The sequence below is a fragment of the Phaseolus vulgaris genome, chromosome 8 (assembly GCF_000499845.2).
Source record: "Phaseolus vulgaris cultivar G19833 chromosome 8, P. vulgaris v2.0, whole genome shotgun sequence".
NCBI classification, from domain to species: Eukaryota; Viridiplantae; Streptophyta; class Magnoliopsida; order Fabales; family Fabaceae; genus Phaseolus; species Phaseolus vulgaris.
This window is the reverse complement of record NC_023752.2, coordinates 49,708,874-49,725,975: the sequence shown is the minus strand read 5'-3', so window position 1 is coordinate 49,725,975 and position 17,102 is coordinate 49,708,874. Positions and strand designations below refer to the sequence as shown.

The 17,102-nt window shown below is 33.6% G+C and overlaps 1 protein-coding gene across 1 annotated transcript; it reads right to left on the bottom strand.

Moving 5' to 3' along the window:
- Positions 1–12,465: 12,465 nt before the first annotated feature.
- Positions 12,466–16,985, bottom strand: LOC137826457 (phospho-2-dehydro-3-deoxyheptonate aldolase 1, chloroplastic-like). The gene is made up of 5 exons (XM_068632427.1): positions 16,096–16,985; positions 15,672–15,949; positions 14,059–14,335; positions 13,681–13,926; positions 12,466–12,934 (listed from the first exon to the last, which is right to left on the bottom strand). Exons 1-5 carry the CDS (start codon positions 16,624–16,626, stop codon positions 12,668–12,670), a joined length of 1,599 nt encoding a protein of 532 aa, XP_068488528.1. The 5' UTR covers positions 16,627–16,985; the 3' UTR covers positions 12,466–12,667.
- Between the last annotated feature and the right edge of the window lie 117 nt (positions 16,986–17,102).

Below are 17,102 nucleotides of genomic sequence, written 5' to 3'. Positions count from 1 at the left end.
TGTCTTTTTAACTAGACTTAGAATGAGTGTACTACTTGCATATATTCAGACTCTTTGCTTTGATCTAAGTAAGGAAAATAAAATAGAAGAAATATTCCTTTTGATCATATCTTTTGTCTTCTTTTTTCTCTTTTGTTCATCTCTCTATTTTATAATATGGTATCAGAGTCATTTCAAGTCTATCCTAGCGATTGTTTTGTTGGACTTATCGTGTCACTCGCTATCGTACCGTTATAGAACCACCCATAATATGTTGTCTCACGCACGAGTTGTCACTCTTGACGTGAGGGGAGTGTGTTGGAGATCTCACATCGACTAGAGATTATGACATTTCATAGTATATAAGTGGGTGCAAACCTCACTTTATAATTTGATTTTATGAGGTTTAGTTAGACATAAAGTCCACTTCTTAATAGTTAGTTTAGCTTTTCAATGTTTTGTCTATTTTTTAGTTTTGACAATTTAAGGGTTTTTTTTCCTTATGTTCATTTTTTCCTATCAAATCCATGTGCCGTTTCTAGAGATGTAAAATCACATGTTCCAAAATATTAGGATATTAAATAAAGCAAGTTAAGCAAGTTGTGGCAGGTTCCTCTTTTGCATCATGGGAAACTGAGATATATGGGATATAAGTATACTTTTGTTAATGGATTTTATTTTATATTGTAGAGTGGGAAGTAAGCATAGGATAAGCTTGGAGCCTTTGCCCTCATCCATTATACCCCTCATTATGTAGGATTATTTTTGTTTCTTTGCAATTGTCCTTTTCAATTTACATTTACAACTCCATTTTGTGATCTACCATTCTTGTATTATTGAAAAACTTGAATAGAGCTTGCTGGTAACCTCTTGTGGTTGTGGAGCCGGGTTCATAATATGAAAATGGGCTCTTTATTTCTAAGGAAATACGTTACACCAAGACTCCAATTTTGAATTTTTTAGTTATATTATTAGTGTGACAATATTTTTTGTAAAGAGATTAGAAATTTATGGAATTTGTAGTCAAGTGGAACCAAAGACGAGTTTTGAAGTTCTACAAATCTATCTTTGGCACATTGAATTAAACCCTTGTGCTGTATAGAATGAATCAGCATTGCCGACACTGCTTTTTTTATGTTATGCTTCCAAACAAACATTTGTCCCTTGTGGAATCAGTCAAGAAAGTCGACAGTATTCAACAGTATATGTAAAGCCAATCGCGAGACACTTTATTTTTCTCTTTTGTGTTTATACTGAGAGTTGTTAGTAAACATATTTTGAATTTTTTTTCTGCACATAGCAATCAAGAAACCTGTTGTTTAACATGTTAACTTGAACCGAAAAATATAAATTATGTAAACTTTCTTCCATAGCTTTAGCTGATTTCAATTCTTCCCATTTCTTAAAAATTTCTCGAAAGGCACAATAGACTGGTTTGACTCAATAAATAATGGGCTTATCTTCTTGATAATCAGCCATAATCGACCAAGTTAATTTTCAAACATATCAGTGTAGACTTCCAAAACAAGTTAGTTAGCTGATTTAGTTAATTAGGTAGTCATTCAGTTGATCTCCCAATCAGTTATTGTGGATTATGATTCACCTTTATGTTTTTTTGACATAATTGGGAGGTTACTTGCCACAATTAATTGTAATCAAATGAAAGTTTCTTACTACAATTAATTGTCATCAAAGGGAGGTTACTTACTGTACCTGTGTGGATGTCAGGGCCTGAATAATGTTGATCCACGTTGATACACAATTGTTGTCGGGTCTACAGCTATCTGATTCTTCGAGTCTTTCTTTCGTCTCGCGCACGTTCGTCCGGTCGGCGGGTTACCTGCGATTGCACTCCGACGCTCAAGTCAGTGCTAGTGTTTAGTTAAGTTTCTTTGATATTATGAAAATGTACCTTTCCCCCTTTCAGAAATTTCTTTTGGAGGTTGACTTGGGTCTTGGCTCGTGTGGGCCAAGTAACCGATTGTTAGAGACATGCTTAATGGTCTCTGGGTCGTGTTGGTGGTTCCCTGATATTAAGGGAGTGCTCTACAAAGTGTCTTTGACTCATTCAATGGTAGTTGCAACAACTTACTTGTCACGTATTATCATGTTTATTTATTTGTTTAGTGTGCAACCTTCGTTCGTTCGGGACCGACCAATACACTTACCATTAATTGATTTTATTAATGTTGTATCCTAGAACCACTATATATTGGTTTCCTTCAAGCAATGTAACACATAATAAACAATAACATACACTTGTTTTCTCTCTCTTTTCCTATACTTCTCTATTTCTTATATATACACTATATAATTGTATTTTAACTTCATTTTATCAAGAGAATCAATTCTCCTTCTCTCTTTGTTCATCTTCCTATGTGGCATAAGAAAGGCAACGCAACCATTCTTGCACCTGAGGGGAATCAGACGACTTCTTCATTACAAGTATACCAAGTATATGATGCTTTTCTTGATGGGTCTTCGTGAATATTTCTCACAAATCGTAGGAATTATCCTTCTTGGTATCACATTCCTCCAATTATCAAGGTGTTTTACCAAGTAATTCAACATGAGAAGCAACGTGCCATTGGCATCACTCTCTCAGTATCTGATGCTCCACTTGCTTTTGCTACTCAAGCTGCTTCTAAAATGTCCACTGATGCTAAGCCAAAACATGGCTTTAATCAAGTTTCTGATTCCAATGCTGATTAGACAGTTCAACTTATTGTCATTCTCTTTCAGCTTTAGCATTTTCTGCAGTTGTCAAACATGCTTTGTTGCCGATAAATAAAGGCAATATTTGTCCCTTTTCTCTCTCTCTATATATATATATATATGTACTTCTTATTACCATAAATGAGAAAGATAATTTTTTTCTTGTTCCATGATTAAACATAATATTTTTAAGGAGTAAAATAACATTGAAATATATTTAGGGACTAAACACACTTATTCCTTGAATTAGCAAATAGGAAAATCAAAGGAAGGTCCCTACATCCATGGCCCATTTGATCTCATAGAGAAGCTAGTGTTGAAGACATAGGAGGTATTAGTTGAGTTGAAAACTAAGTGTTGGGTACCTTTTTTAAATTAGACAACTTTTTATACTACTAAAAACATAATATAGTATGAATTACTAACATTCTTCTATTTATAAATATATGTTTGACATTATTGTTGAACATCGTGTTCGAACTAATAAATAGGACTTAATTGGATGAGTATAGAATTGTTTGGATTAATCCTTAATATATCATTGGAATGTGAATATGGATCTAACTTGATTTTTTTCATGGAGTTAACATGGCAAAAGTCTAATCCTCATTACGCATAAAATGCATATTACACCAGCTCTAGGAGACATATTATACTAATTCGAGGAGATATATTACATCGGTTCTATCTTTGATGTAACAATGTAAAATGTTAATCACATATTACACCGGTTGTAAAAATCGGTGTAATATGTACCAAAATTTGAGTAAAATAATTCAAAAATATGTGATATATTACACTGGTTAAGACCAAAATCGGTGTAATATGTCACATATTACGCCGATTAAGACTCAATACCTAACCATTCAACATATAAAAATTAAAATAACAATTCAAATAAATTAAAATATAATATATTATATTCCAAACATAATACATTATAAAACACAATACACATTATGGATTATAGAGGGTCGATCATCCTCATACCTAATACCAAAATGTTCAACATATGACATTACCCAATTTAAAACATAATACATTATATTCGAAATACAATATAATAAAACTAATTTTCTATATTGTAAACCAAATAATAATCAAATTAAAATATTTAAAAAAAAAAAAACTAACATGGAGTGGGACCGAAGTTATGGCGGCGACAATGGCAACAACAGTGGCGGAATACACAACGGCAACAGCAGTGGCAACGAAACTCGTTAAGTGTGGATGCGTTCACGATGAAGAAGATGAAATAGTAGTACAGAGCAATGGTGAGGAAAGCGGTGGAGGCAACAATGGTGGCAACGACGGTGGTGGCAGCAGCAATGGAGGCAATGTGAGTCAGAGTGCAAGAAAACTTTGTTAAAGCGCAAAGTGACATATTACATCGATTGGGTCATCCAATCGGTGTAATTGTACCAAATATTTACAAAAGAGCTATCGTATTTTTGTTTACACCGATTCTCATTTAACTGACCTAATATGTCATTGTAGAAAGCGTTATTTGCATTAGTGCCTACTATAATATGCAATTCATACCCATCCTTGTAATACCTTTAGTTACATTACCTAAAAAAATATATTATACTGGTAAATATTATATATATATATATGTCATTTATCATCAAATAGATTTACAAAATAATATTCCTTTTTTACAAGAATTTTCAATATGTACATATATCCAAAACAAGACAAAAAAAATAAAACTAAAATTTCAACTGCTCAATGTGAAGTTCTATTACCCGCAACATCCCCTGATCTTGTGTAAGGCATGATCATCACAAATTTTAAAAAACCACAATAAGAAACAAAGTAAACTAGAGATTTTTAAAAGATATTAACATTAATTTTAATTTTAATTCAAACAAGTCACAAACATCTCAAACTTTCATACTTCATCCGTTGTAGTGTACTACACAATCAAGTGACTACAAATAACTCATATTCAATACCGCTCATGCTAGAAATCTACTAACATACATACATAAACACATGACTATACTTTCGGAAGACACATACATTGATTTTGACTCATATATCTGCAGTTGTCTTACTACCTTTATTGTGTTATATCTCTACATAGTTACATGAACATAAGAACTAAGTCATCTTATATGACAGGATAAATCCATATGACCTCCCATACCAACTATCTTTCAAACCGCAAAATCAATAATATGAACATCCCTCGACTCTCATCACCTAGTTTTCATCTATATGATTCCAATATACCAATATAGTTTGGATATCTCCATTTAGACAAATCTATAATTTAATACACATCCTAAAATCTTAACACGATATTCCCTTTCTTAAAAATACTATTTTAATTACACTTCAACATGGATATACCATCATATTTCCTTTCTTACACTTTGTTTTTCATATCATACATCAATATACCATCAAACAACATAGAAATTTAGATTTTAAAATAATTAGAAAATATAAAAAAATTACATAATTACATATGTAGAACAAGCACTCACCCCCAAAAAGTGCCAAGCTTGCCCAATGACCAAGCCCTTGGGACTAAATTTGCCCAACGAGTATGGCTCGTCCAACAACCAATACTCTCGGGTATTTAATTCCCTAACTTTCACTGAACGAGAACATTGTTCACCCAACGACTAAACCACTCGAACCAAATTCACCCAACAAGAGTGACTCACCCAAAGACCAATGGTCTTAATTTTTTGTTTTCTAAATTTTTTCCGGCGAGCGTTTGACTCGTCTGGCAAGTCTGCATAATTCTGCTTAATCTGCAAAATTTTGAGACTAGTCCAAGTACCTCAAGTTGGGTTTTTTATATCCTTTTTTAATAGTTTTGAAAATTATCACCTCCAACTTGAGTCACTTGATCTTATTCAAAGTCTACAATTACTTAAGTAAACTTACACTTAGTTCAAATAGTTCAAACCAAAGAATATTTTCAAATCATTTAACTAGATATCAAAGCCAACTACATTTTAATAAACAAAAATCTTAGTTTTCTATATTGATTCAATTCAATACAACATTCACAACAAATAAACCAAATCATACTTAATTTATTCCAAACACCAGCTTAATTCAAAATACCTATAAAACAAGTAAAACATCTATGTCACACTTCATCTCAATCACTGTAAGAGAAATTTGGAACTTGTGAGCATGTCACCTTAACATCCATATTTTCTAACCTAGGATACAATTGAAAAGTACAACTAGCTTCCCTTACCAAAATTGAGAGTTGAGTACTCACAAAGAGCTCAAACTCTTAAAGAACACAAGGATAACATAACATGCACCACAGAGTCTTGATAAATGATTCAAACACATCACTAAGACCCTAAACTAATAGAAACTAATCTTAAAGTCACAAACACCACGTGCTTAGCACGATTACCTAGGAAAATAGGAAAACTCAAAATTGGATCAAAGGAAAAATGAGCATAATTAAAGTTAGTCAAATCAAAAATTTGATAAGGCAACTTTTCTTTAATAATTGTTAGTAGTCCAAAAGTAGCCTTTAATCATTAATCTAATGAAGGATGAAATCATATTTCTATATAAAAGGTAGAGGAGAAAATAAAAAGTGTTTTTAGAGAGATGTTGGTTACTTTAAAATGAAATTTGAATAACTGTTTTTTCTATTTATATGAACTTTTTACAATATTATGGTGTCATTTTAATTGTATCACTTTTACTCTAAAGCTATTTTCTAGGTTCTTACATTCTCCCCAACAAGAAAAAATTGTGTTCAAAAATTAACTTACTAAAAAAGAGGTAGGGATAAGATTCTCTTATGTTTTCCTCTATCTCCCACATGGAATCACCAGACCTATGATCTCAGAACACCTTCACCATACTGGTGGTCTTGCCTCTAAGTTGCTTACTGTGATGATCTTTAATCATAATTGGTCTAGCTTCAAATGATAAGTTTTCATTGACTTGGACATGATCCACTTCCAATACATGACTAGGGTTAGGAATATAACTCCTTAATTGAAAAGAACTCAAGCAACACAAATAAAAGTCCTACTACAGAAGAATGGTTGGTTCAAGTAGGATTAAGCATTTGGAATTGATTAAAAGAAATAAAACAACAATGAAACATTGGAAACAAATGAAAAACATAATCAATACTTAAAAAATAGTGAGTAAACAAGATGGAATAAAAGAAAAAAAAACACAAGCTAGAACAACTTATCTCTTGAATACAACCAAGGCTCTAGATACTAATTGATGCAATTCTAGCTCGATTTGCATTGTTTCTTTTAGTTTAGTTCTTTGTTGTGAAAGATGGAGAATATTTATGACTTTTATGGATGAATTTAAACAGTAGATGAAGGTGAAATGAAGTAGGGAAAATATGCATAGGAGATGTGAGGCAAATTTCTAGGAAGATCCTTCCTAAAACACTAAAAAAATGCTAACTATGGGGGAGCTAAGAGACAAATTGAGGTTGAATTTGTGCAGCAATTCATTAGTCAATCAAAGCTGCAAAATACATGAGTTGAGAACCTTTATTTATAGCATAAATGGTTCCAAAAATCTAAAAATACTTTTCACTCATAGTTTGACAAATGACACTCTATAATTGGAGCAAATCCTCTCCATTCATGGAGTGACAAGTGGTGGCTTGTGAGTGAAGAGGGTTTCTCTCCATTGAGGTGCAACCATGTGGCAGTCACGCTTCCCATATTTGTTGTCCAGTTGGCCCTTCACACGTCTACGTGGATCTTATGGTCTAGTGTTTTTTATTTCATCATTTAAAGTGTTTTGATAATTATCTTATCATTATAAGATTTCTTGTTATCATAAAAAACATGCTTGTAAACTTACATTGTGAGATTGTCTAAGTCTAACTGAATTGTCTAGAGTCTTGACACCATGGTGGGGTGTAAAGAATTACTTATCATGCACATAGATATTTGGATAGTTCATAGTAATGTCTTGGACTAGGACATTTATAGGCTAAACTTGGGACTGTCTGATACTTGCTAGCATCACCAAGGTTAGGTAGTGAGTATATGTCTCTTTTATAAGCTAATAAATGGTTGGAATTATTGAGAAAAATAATCATGTTTGTACCAATGTTTTAGTGAGAAATGTTCAACTACCTAATCATTTTCCAAGTAAATTTTCATGTTCATAATGGATCATCATAAGTGGAATATGAACCCATATGTTTGATAAAGTGAGATTGAGTATCATAATTGTAGGTCAAATCCTATGTCCCCATTGTTTGTATTGTGTGTTATGCTTATTAAGATTAATATTTAAGGCTTACAAAAACTGCACTTTTTCATGTTTTTCTTTCATATGTACCTATTATACAAGTAGTCAGAGTTGTTCAAGAAAATTTCATGAGATCTTCTCTAGGATGTTAACTCATGGAGAATTTAGTTTTAATAGATATTAAATATATAGAAAGTGCTCTATTCTAATGTAGAACTCTTATTATAGCACAAAGTTCGCTTATTTTTATAATATACTATGAATAATTATAAATATGTAAAATTTTGATATACATATGTATCTATGAAGTTATTTTATGATAAATGTTCTTTAAAAGAAAATCTTATTGCAAAAAAAATTACTCTCAATTTCTAATTAATAATAGTTTCTTCTACAATAGTCAGGTGTTACAATATGTTTCAGGTAAAAGGAAGATATTTTGTTCAATGAATGTGGAATAAAAAAAATGCATGTTTATCATGATGATGGCATGATTCTTAATCCAACATTGGTTTTATATGTAAATAATTACATATTAAAGATATTAAGGATACCTATTGTTATTGTTATGCCAAGTTAAAGTGATTAAATGATATTAAATTATTTTTGGTAGTTATGAATCTAAAAGTTTATGAGATCTTTATTGTCTGATGATTCAAGGGTGATTATATTTTGTAATCGGTAAATAGAAATATCGCAAGAAAATCCATAAATAGATTAGGTCCATATATTACAGTACATTCTTCTCTATTTTTACATCTCATTATCAGTAGGAGACAAAGAGATTATTAAAAGATTCTCTAAAAAGACTATGCGTGGATCTGGAAGGTCAAATTTGTTTGCTAGCTTATCATTATGAATTCAAGTATGCTTCCGCTTTTAGTTCTAGTGATTAACATGATAAATTCAAGATTATATAGATGATATTTTTTTCATCAAAGGCTTAAGTTTAAGTTTGGTTCTAACAATGATTGTGATGGGAAAAATGCACGCGGAAGCAACACACACAATCACGAATCAACTGCAGAAAAATAAACAACACAAGATTTAACGTGGTTCGGTTGTCAACTGCAACCTACATCCACACGGGCAACTATTAGGTTTACATTATATCCTCTTGCACACCAATTACAAGTACAATGATCTCTTTAAATAGAGATAATAAAGGGACACAATGATTAAGCCCACTCACTAAAACATGGTGTCTACTCAGCCCAACCCAATTGATCCTGGCTTCATACCCAACAGATTGCATATATAGAAAAAAGGTTGACTCTTTTCACAGTGTCTACATTTTGGGGTATCAAGCTACAAAAGTGAAACATGGAAATGATAGTCAAGAAAGTGAAATGAAGGGTCATCCAACAAATACTTTTTGGTATCTTCTGATAATTTTAAGGATGGCAACGCGGGCTGGCCCTCTCCGCATAAGAAATATTTTTTTTAAAAATTAATAAAAAAAATTAAATAGAAATTTTGAATAAATTTAATTCTTTTTTATTTAGAAGCATTAGGTAAATGGTCTCACAATATTATTCTCACGACACATGCGTAATAAGATGTGAGTAAGAATTCCATAATGTGAAATATGAGGATGCATGAAAAAAAATATGGGGGTGCTGAAAGAAATTTTTAGATTTTTAAGTTATGCGGGCCAGTCCAACCTGAACTTGGTCCGCACGAGCTGTGGGTTATGTGGGACAGGTCTAAGTGGGCCAATGAGTTGGAATAGGCAGCCCTCCTCGCATTTTTCTCAGTGGGTCGCAAGTCAATCCGCACGGCCCGCCTTGCTTTGTCATCCCTATATAATTTCAAGGTTTAAGTGATTATGTGTTGGTGAACATGATGCAAAAACCCATACGTGTCACTGTAACATCCATTTATTCTCCTTGATGGAAAAAAAATAGACCATTTTTTTCCAAATTTCAAGAATGAGGCAATAAACCTTATCATTTTGGTAACTTAAATACAAATCACAATTCATGGCTAGTTTTATTGGTCATTTACAATATTCCACTTTTGTTATGTATGAAATGCAAATATGTCAAGTTGTTTATTTTTTATTTTCAATCCCAAACAACCTGTAAATTACAATCTCTTGATGACTTAACACTTTCAAGTTACATGCAATGTTATTTTGTACTATAAAATTACTTCTCAATATATGGGAACTTTGGTGGATATAGTGTTAGGGGTAATCATGCTTATTCTATCTGTAAAGAAGATAGAAATTATGTGCATTTGAAATAAGGAAAGAGAAAAATTATAATAGAGATTCAAATTTTCTTACTCACATACCTTTGCTGCAGATTGAAAAAAAAAAGTTTTTAATGGTTTTTAGGAGGATGTTATTTCCTAAACTACTTTAGCTGGTGATCAAGTTTATGATTGGGTTGAGAACATCAACATTGTCTTTGAAAATACTAAAAAATGGCATATGATAAAAGCATATGGAAGAATAGGTTAGTACTTTTTTTTACCTTCCATGGTGGTGTTTCTTTATGTAAGACATTGTATTAATGTTATGAATGTGGAGAAAAAATGTATGTAATAGTCTCATCGAAAATCTTTTGAACATTAAAGTCAAGACAAATGATAAGTTTGATGCTTGTCAAGATCTTTGTGAAACAAGACTATGTGTGAAATTGTATCAAAGATCTAAAGTTCAAATTTTTCACTAGCATATCACACTTTATTGAAAAAAAGAAAAAAAAAAGTTTGTGTTAGTATCTACAAAGTATTAAAGTCTCATGATAATCATGTTTTGATACAACAACTCATAACCATGCTTATATGTGACATAATGTTGAAGAATGTTAGACATATTATTATTTGTCTCTATTTTTGTTTCAATATTATAACTGCTAAAATTGTTGATAAGAAGTCATTTAAATCCTAAACCCTAAATTATAAACTCTAAAATTGCACTCATATTATGTTAATTGAATATTAGATTTCAACCTCTAAATTAACCATTTGTTAAAGTAGATTATATGATTTGAATATATTTATTATATAATAAACCAATATGCTTAATAATTTAAAAAAAAATATACGCATTTTAATGCTTTGTAATGAAATTAATAATAATAATAATAATAATAATAATGATAATAATAAATATTTATTCATTTTTTAAAATATGTAAACATGTTTTAGTTTAACAAAATTTTTGAATGTCCTATACTCTCCCTTTTAAACAAAATGTTTTAATAAAAGATGTGACATATAAAAACATAACAGATGTGAGACTTCTTCATGCACTTTCTTATGTTTTTCTTCTACTTTCATAAATTTTTGTATTTTAAAAAATGTTGCTACTTAATATTTTGGATTACATAATCTAAAAATCATTTTTCAAATTCGTAATTAGCTTCTGGATTACATAATCCGAAAGTCTTTTTTCAAATCCAGACTTCCAGATTATATAATCCGAAATACCATTCTGGATTATATAATTCAAAATACAAAGGTGGCACAAGACGAATAAAAAAGTATTTTCATATTTTGTATGGGGTGCCAGAACATATGTAGGTGCAGAAAGAATTAGTCCAGATGTGATATAGGTTACCCATGTGGTTTTTGTCAAGCACCTTGATTTATTTTCAAATCTAGTTAATGTTAAATTGAAATTATAAGAGCTAGTTACAGAAGTCATTTTATAAATCGTTTCGAGTTTGATTGACATTGAGAGTCATTACTTATTTCAAACAATATATTTAGAAAATTAATATATTTTATAATCTCAAATCCTATTTGATCTATCTTCCACATGTTTGGGCACAACATGATGAGATTATGTACGAAAGAAAGAAAAACACATGACATGTTGGACTGTTCTTCCTGCTTATTTTGGAACTCATAAAATAATTTATTATTAGTTTTTGTCATATATTTCGGATTATATAATCCAAAATGATATTTTTATTATATAATCCAATTAGTTTGGATTTGAGAGTAGTTTCTGGATTATATAATTTGAACACGTATTTAAAAAATTACTTTTGAATTACATAATCCAAAAACTAATTTCATATTAGAAAAGACTTCCGGATTATGTAATCTGAAAATTAATCATGCATCTGAAAAAAACTTTCAAATTATATAATCCGGAAGTTAATTACGAATTTGAAAAATGACATCCAGATTATGTAATCCAGAATATTATATAGGAACATTTTTGAAAATACGAAAGTTTATGAAGCTGCGAGAAGAATCTATGGAGGTGCAGGAAGAAACAATCCATGCTGGGTAATGGATACTTCCCAACTCATGAGCCTATATGGCTGAATAATGGGAAGGCCGCATGTCAATAAACCCATAATATCAAGTTTGCAAAGCGGAACCCTAATACAAATTTCTGAAAAAAGAACTTTTACCATAGCTAATTAATACAGAATTATTATATTCTTAATCATACATCAACATTTTATGAAATATTTTAATTTTTAAACATACTTTCATTCACTTATACGATAAAATTTTATTGTTCTATCGCATCCCTGTGAAAAGTAGTCGAAGGAGAAGGACCAAAAAGATGAGTGAGGAGAAACGTTTTGGTTTCATTATTATTAAAAGAAGTACTGTTGTCCTTGGCAGTTCAAACTCATTACTAGGTGATAGGAGTATACACATACGAACACAACACATAACAAATCCACATGCAGCATCAAAGTGACGTTAATAAATATGTAGGGAAAAAAAGAACAAAGATATTTTCTCTTGTTGGATTTTGTAGGCGCTTTTACAGTCCTAGAGGGGCAGTTGCTTGCTGCGATCTCATCCTGCTCTTTCTCAAACGTTCAGCGATGATGAAAGCAAGCTCAAGGGATTGTGAAGCATTGAGCCTTGGGTCACAGTGTGTGTGGTAACGTGAGCTCAAGTCATCAAATGTCACTGTTCTTGATCCACCAATGCACTCAGTCACATTTTGACCCGTCATCTCTAGATGAACCCCTCCTGCGTGGCTTCCCTCTTGCTCGTGCACATCGAAGAATGCTCTCACTTCAGCCTGACCAATAATTCAGACAAAAAAAGTCAATGACCTCCTCAACAATGATCAATTTTCTCAATACTTTATTATCTCACTAAACTTTATTGCTTTGGAAAAATCACTAACGTGGTTTGGCGGTAGTGACATGGTGCTATCATGTTTCTTTCTATTAGTTGACAAGAATAAAAACATTAACACCCCCACTTGGACCCCAAGGTCCACTCCCACCTAATGATATGGAAATATAACCAATACCACAATGATCTTTCGAACTGAAAATGACCTGACTAGTATACTGTTTCACCAACTTCTACAATTAGCCCTTTTTCGACCTACCACTTCAGCTTCTAAGTATTATAGACTTTAGGTCTGGTAGCCCACCATACACGACCTCACTTCAGATGCCAGTATATTCTGTTCGCATCCTTCATTTTTTTAGATTTTTTTCGGGTCATATTGTCAATAACATTTACAATTTTTGTCACTTCTATCTTCTTTCTCTTACTAGCAAGACATGTTAGTATGCATCATTTTAAAAAACATACATCTTTTCAATATTTTTCCTTCTTTCAAACAAAAGTTTGAAGAGGTTTTGTTTTATCCAAAGATTATGACTAGCACAGGGTGAAAAACGGTTTTATTTTCCTCCAAGGAAGAGGACAATAACTTCAACTTCATTTTAATCCTAACATTTACGCATATTTGAAGATATTCGACAGCCACCTATAACCAATTAAAAATTAGAAAGAGACGCGAGAGTATACCCTGATGGAATCGAACGGGCGAGTTTTAAGACCACAGGGAGCCTTGATGGTGTTTCCGTGCATAGGATCACTGACCCAAGTGACAATTTGCCCTGCCCTGCGCACTGCCCTGATGAGATGTGGAAGCTTCACCCTCATATTTTCAGCTCCCATCCTAGTAATCACAGTTATTCTCCCTGGTTTGTTTTGGGAATTCAAGATCTCAATGAGTTTAACAAGCTCATTTGGATCCATCTTATCACTTACCTGCCAATACATAAAAAACATACAGCTTCAATAAAGCCACTTAAATCCCTATAAATGCAAATCAAAGAAACACTAGACATAAGAATGACACTGCATTTTTTGGAATAGGAATTAAATTGATCATGTCCAAACCTTGATTCCCAAGGGGTTAGCAACTCCTCTAAGAAACTCAACATGGGCACCATCGAGCTGTCTGGTTCGTTCTCCAACCCAAAGCATATGGGCTGAGCAATCATAGTAGAGACCAGAAGTTGAATCCAACCTAGTGAGGGATTGTTCATATGGCAACAATAAGCACTCATGAGATGTCCAGAATTCGGTTGTTTTCATGATTGGATGGTCCACTGTGAGCCCAGCAGCAGCCATGAATCCAAGGGCCTCATCAACTCGGTTAGCAAGTTCACGGTACCTGCCATACCAATAAGAAATATAATCTATGTCAAGCCACACTACAATTAAAAACAACATAATAGACCTTGTAAAGAAATTGTAAACAAGTACATTCCTCTTATAAACTGTTATCTTGAAACTAGTAAAAAAACAATATTGTTTCTCTGTACGCCATTTTCATTACAGCGTTCTTATCTTTTGTTTTAGATGACAAAACAAAAGTGCACACACCAAACACGCTTTAAACATTTTTTTCTAAACTAGGAAAGTGTAAAAAAAAGTATAACCAGCATGGGTGCTGAAATAAAATGGGAGTGGAAGATATCAGGGACGGTCGGTCCTTTGGTGAAAAATTACCCATTTTCAAAAAGTGGAAGGCTATGGTCTATTTACCTGAGTTAAATACTACAAAATTTGGAAATCCATACACTCCCACTTCTTTAATGCACCGTGGTATGCATCACATCAAATAGGCTTCACAAATATGCATGGATATAAATTTTGGCAAAATTTCATTTTGCCCGGCAATCTATGGTATTTATCACTTAGATAATTCCTACAAAATTAGTTCGGTTTTTTAATGCATCATCAGTTGTAGCTCCATACATGCACATTCACATCAACTACACAAATATGGATACAATCTAATAGTTTTGTTAAAATATTTATTTTTTACTTTACTTTTGCTTTATACCCCTCTTATAATTCTTGTACAATGTAAAATCACCTAGCAAAAGTGGAAAGCAAAAGCAGGCTGTCTTTTTAATGAGTGTGTGTGTAGGAAAGTATAAAAGAAAAGTAAAGAACATCAATCGAGTTCTGCCTTCCGAGTCTGTAGTGAAGACAACTTCAAACAAAATTCGTATACGGGTAAATTGAATTGCTAATAAAAAATCTCCAAAGTCAATCTCTTACGTCAAATAGGTGAAATAAACTATGTTAAACTATCATCATCAGATACCACTGTTTAGAGGAAATCGTGTAACTCGTGCCGATTTAACATAAACTTTATCACAATTGCGACACAGACGAGTTGGCTTTTGAGAAAGAAACAAAACAACCAAATACCCTCCACCGCACATGCATCCCCACTTATCACAATATCAAACAACGGTTTAATTATCTCCTACGATACAAAAAAAAATTAAAACAAGCATTTTTTTTCTCAATAATCAAATTAATTTTCACCCAATTTAGATTTTTTTTCCCTTCACTGATTACAAACCAACCTAGATTTCATGTAAATCAGGGAACCCTGTAAGAGGTGAAAACGACTAATTCAAAGGATTGCTACAGTTCCAAGCAAAAGTAAAAAGTGCAAATTGCAAATTGCAAATAAATAAATAAATAAATACCTATCTCCCTGTTCACTGTGCTGGGTGAAGTCCAAATTCCATTGAGTAACCCTCTGCATAGCGGCATAACCTCCAGTGGCGAAAGCTCTGAGAAGATTAAGCGTAGCTGCAGCTTGACAATAAGCCCTGATCATCCTCTGCGGATCCGGAATTCTAGACTTCTCATTAAACGCGTCTCCGTTAATATTATCCCCTCTGTAACTCGGAAGCTTCACGCCGTTCTTCTCCTCAAACGAATCGGATCTCGGCTTCGCAAACTGCCCAGCCATTCTCCCCACCTAAACAAACAACAACCACAACAACGCCATTCAAATTCACACTCACACCGTCAATTCAATTCACAACAGAATGTGACAACAAGTATTGCTAAGATATTGACATCTGGATACTCTATCGAACAAGATTGTCGTGGTTCGGGTTTTACCTTGATGACGGGCATTTGGCCGCCGAACATCATGACGACGCTCATCTGGAGGATGATTCGGAAGGTGTCACGGATGTTGTTGGCATTGAACTCCTTGAAGCTTTCGGCGCAGTCACCGCCCTGAAGTAGGAAGGCATTTCCGAGAGCCGCTTCGCCCAGGCGCTCCTCCAGCGTCCGGGCCTCTCCAGCGAAGACGATAGGCGGAAACGCCTCGAGCGTGTGGAGAACGGACTCCAGATCCTCCTTGCTCGGGTACTCGGGCAGCTGCAGTGCCTTCTTCGCCTTCCAGCTGTCCACGGCCCACTTCCCGGCCCGGGCCGGGGCTGGGGGAGGCGGGGACTGAGGCTTGGGCTTGTCAGAGACTACGGGGTTTTTAGCAGGCTCGGCCGCATGGACGGCAAAGATGGAAGGAGCTAGGCCGGGCTTGGACTTGAGGCCAGGCCTGATGTTGGTGGAGGGAAGAAGCGGGTGGGATTGAGGGATGAGAGATTTGGTGGGAATGAGAGAGTTGGAGGTTGAGGAGATTGCCATTGTTATTGTGGAGAGAGAGAAAGAGAATGGTAATGATGTTGCAGTAATGGTGTTTGATATTTTGGATGTGAGGAGTCACACAGGTTTTGTGGGTGGTGAAGAGGGTGAGGGGAGTTTGGTGAGAGATTTATAAGGAGACGTCTGAGGTTGGGTTGTTGCGGTGTGTTTGTGTGTGTCTGGTAGAGACGGAATGGTGGTAGTTGGGAGAAGGGTGGTTTCGTAATTTCCGAATGATTGGGCGTGCTAGTTGGCAATGAGGTCAAATTTTTGAGGGTTTTGGTGTTTTTGATTGTTTTCTCCTCTTCACCTACTAATCGCTCCTTATTTGGGCGTAGGTGAGTTGGCGGCGTTGCGTGGAGGAGAGTGAACGACCCAGCTAACATTTTTTTAAGGGTTTTTTCTCACAAAATAAAAATACCTTTTTTTTTTATTTTTATTTAGTTGTTTTTTATTTTATTACAAATAAATTAAAATAA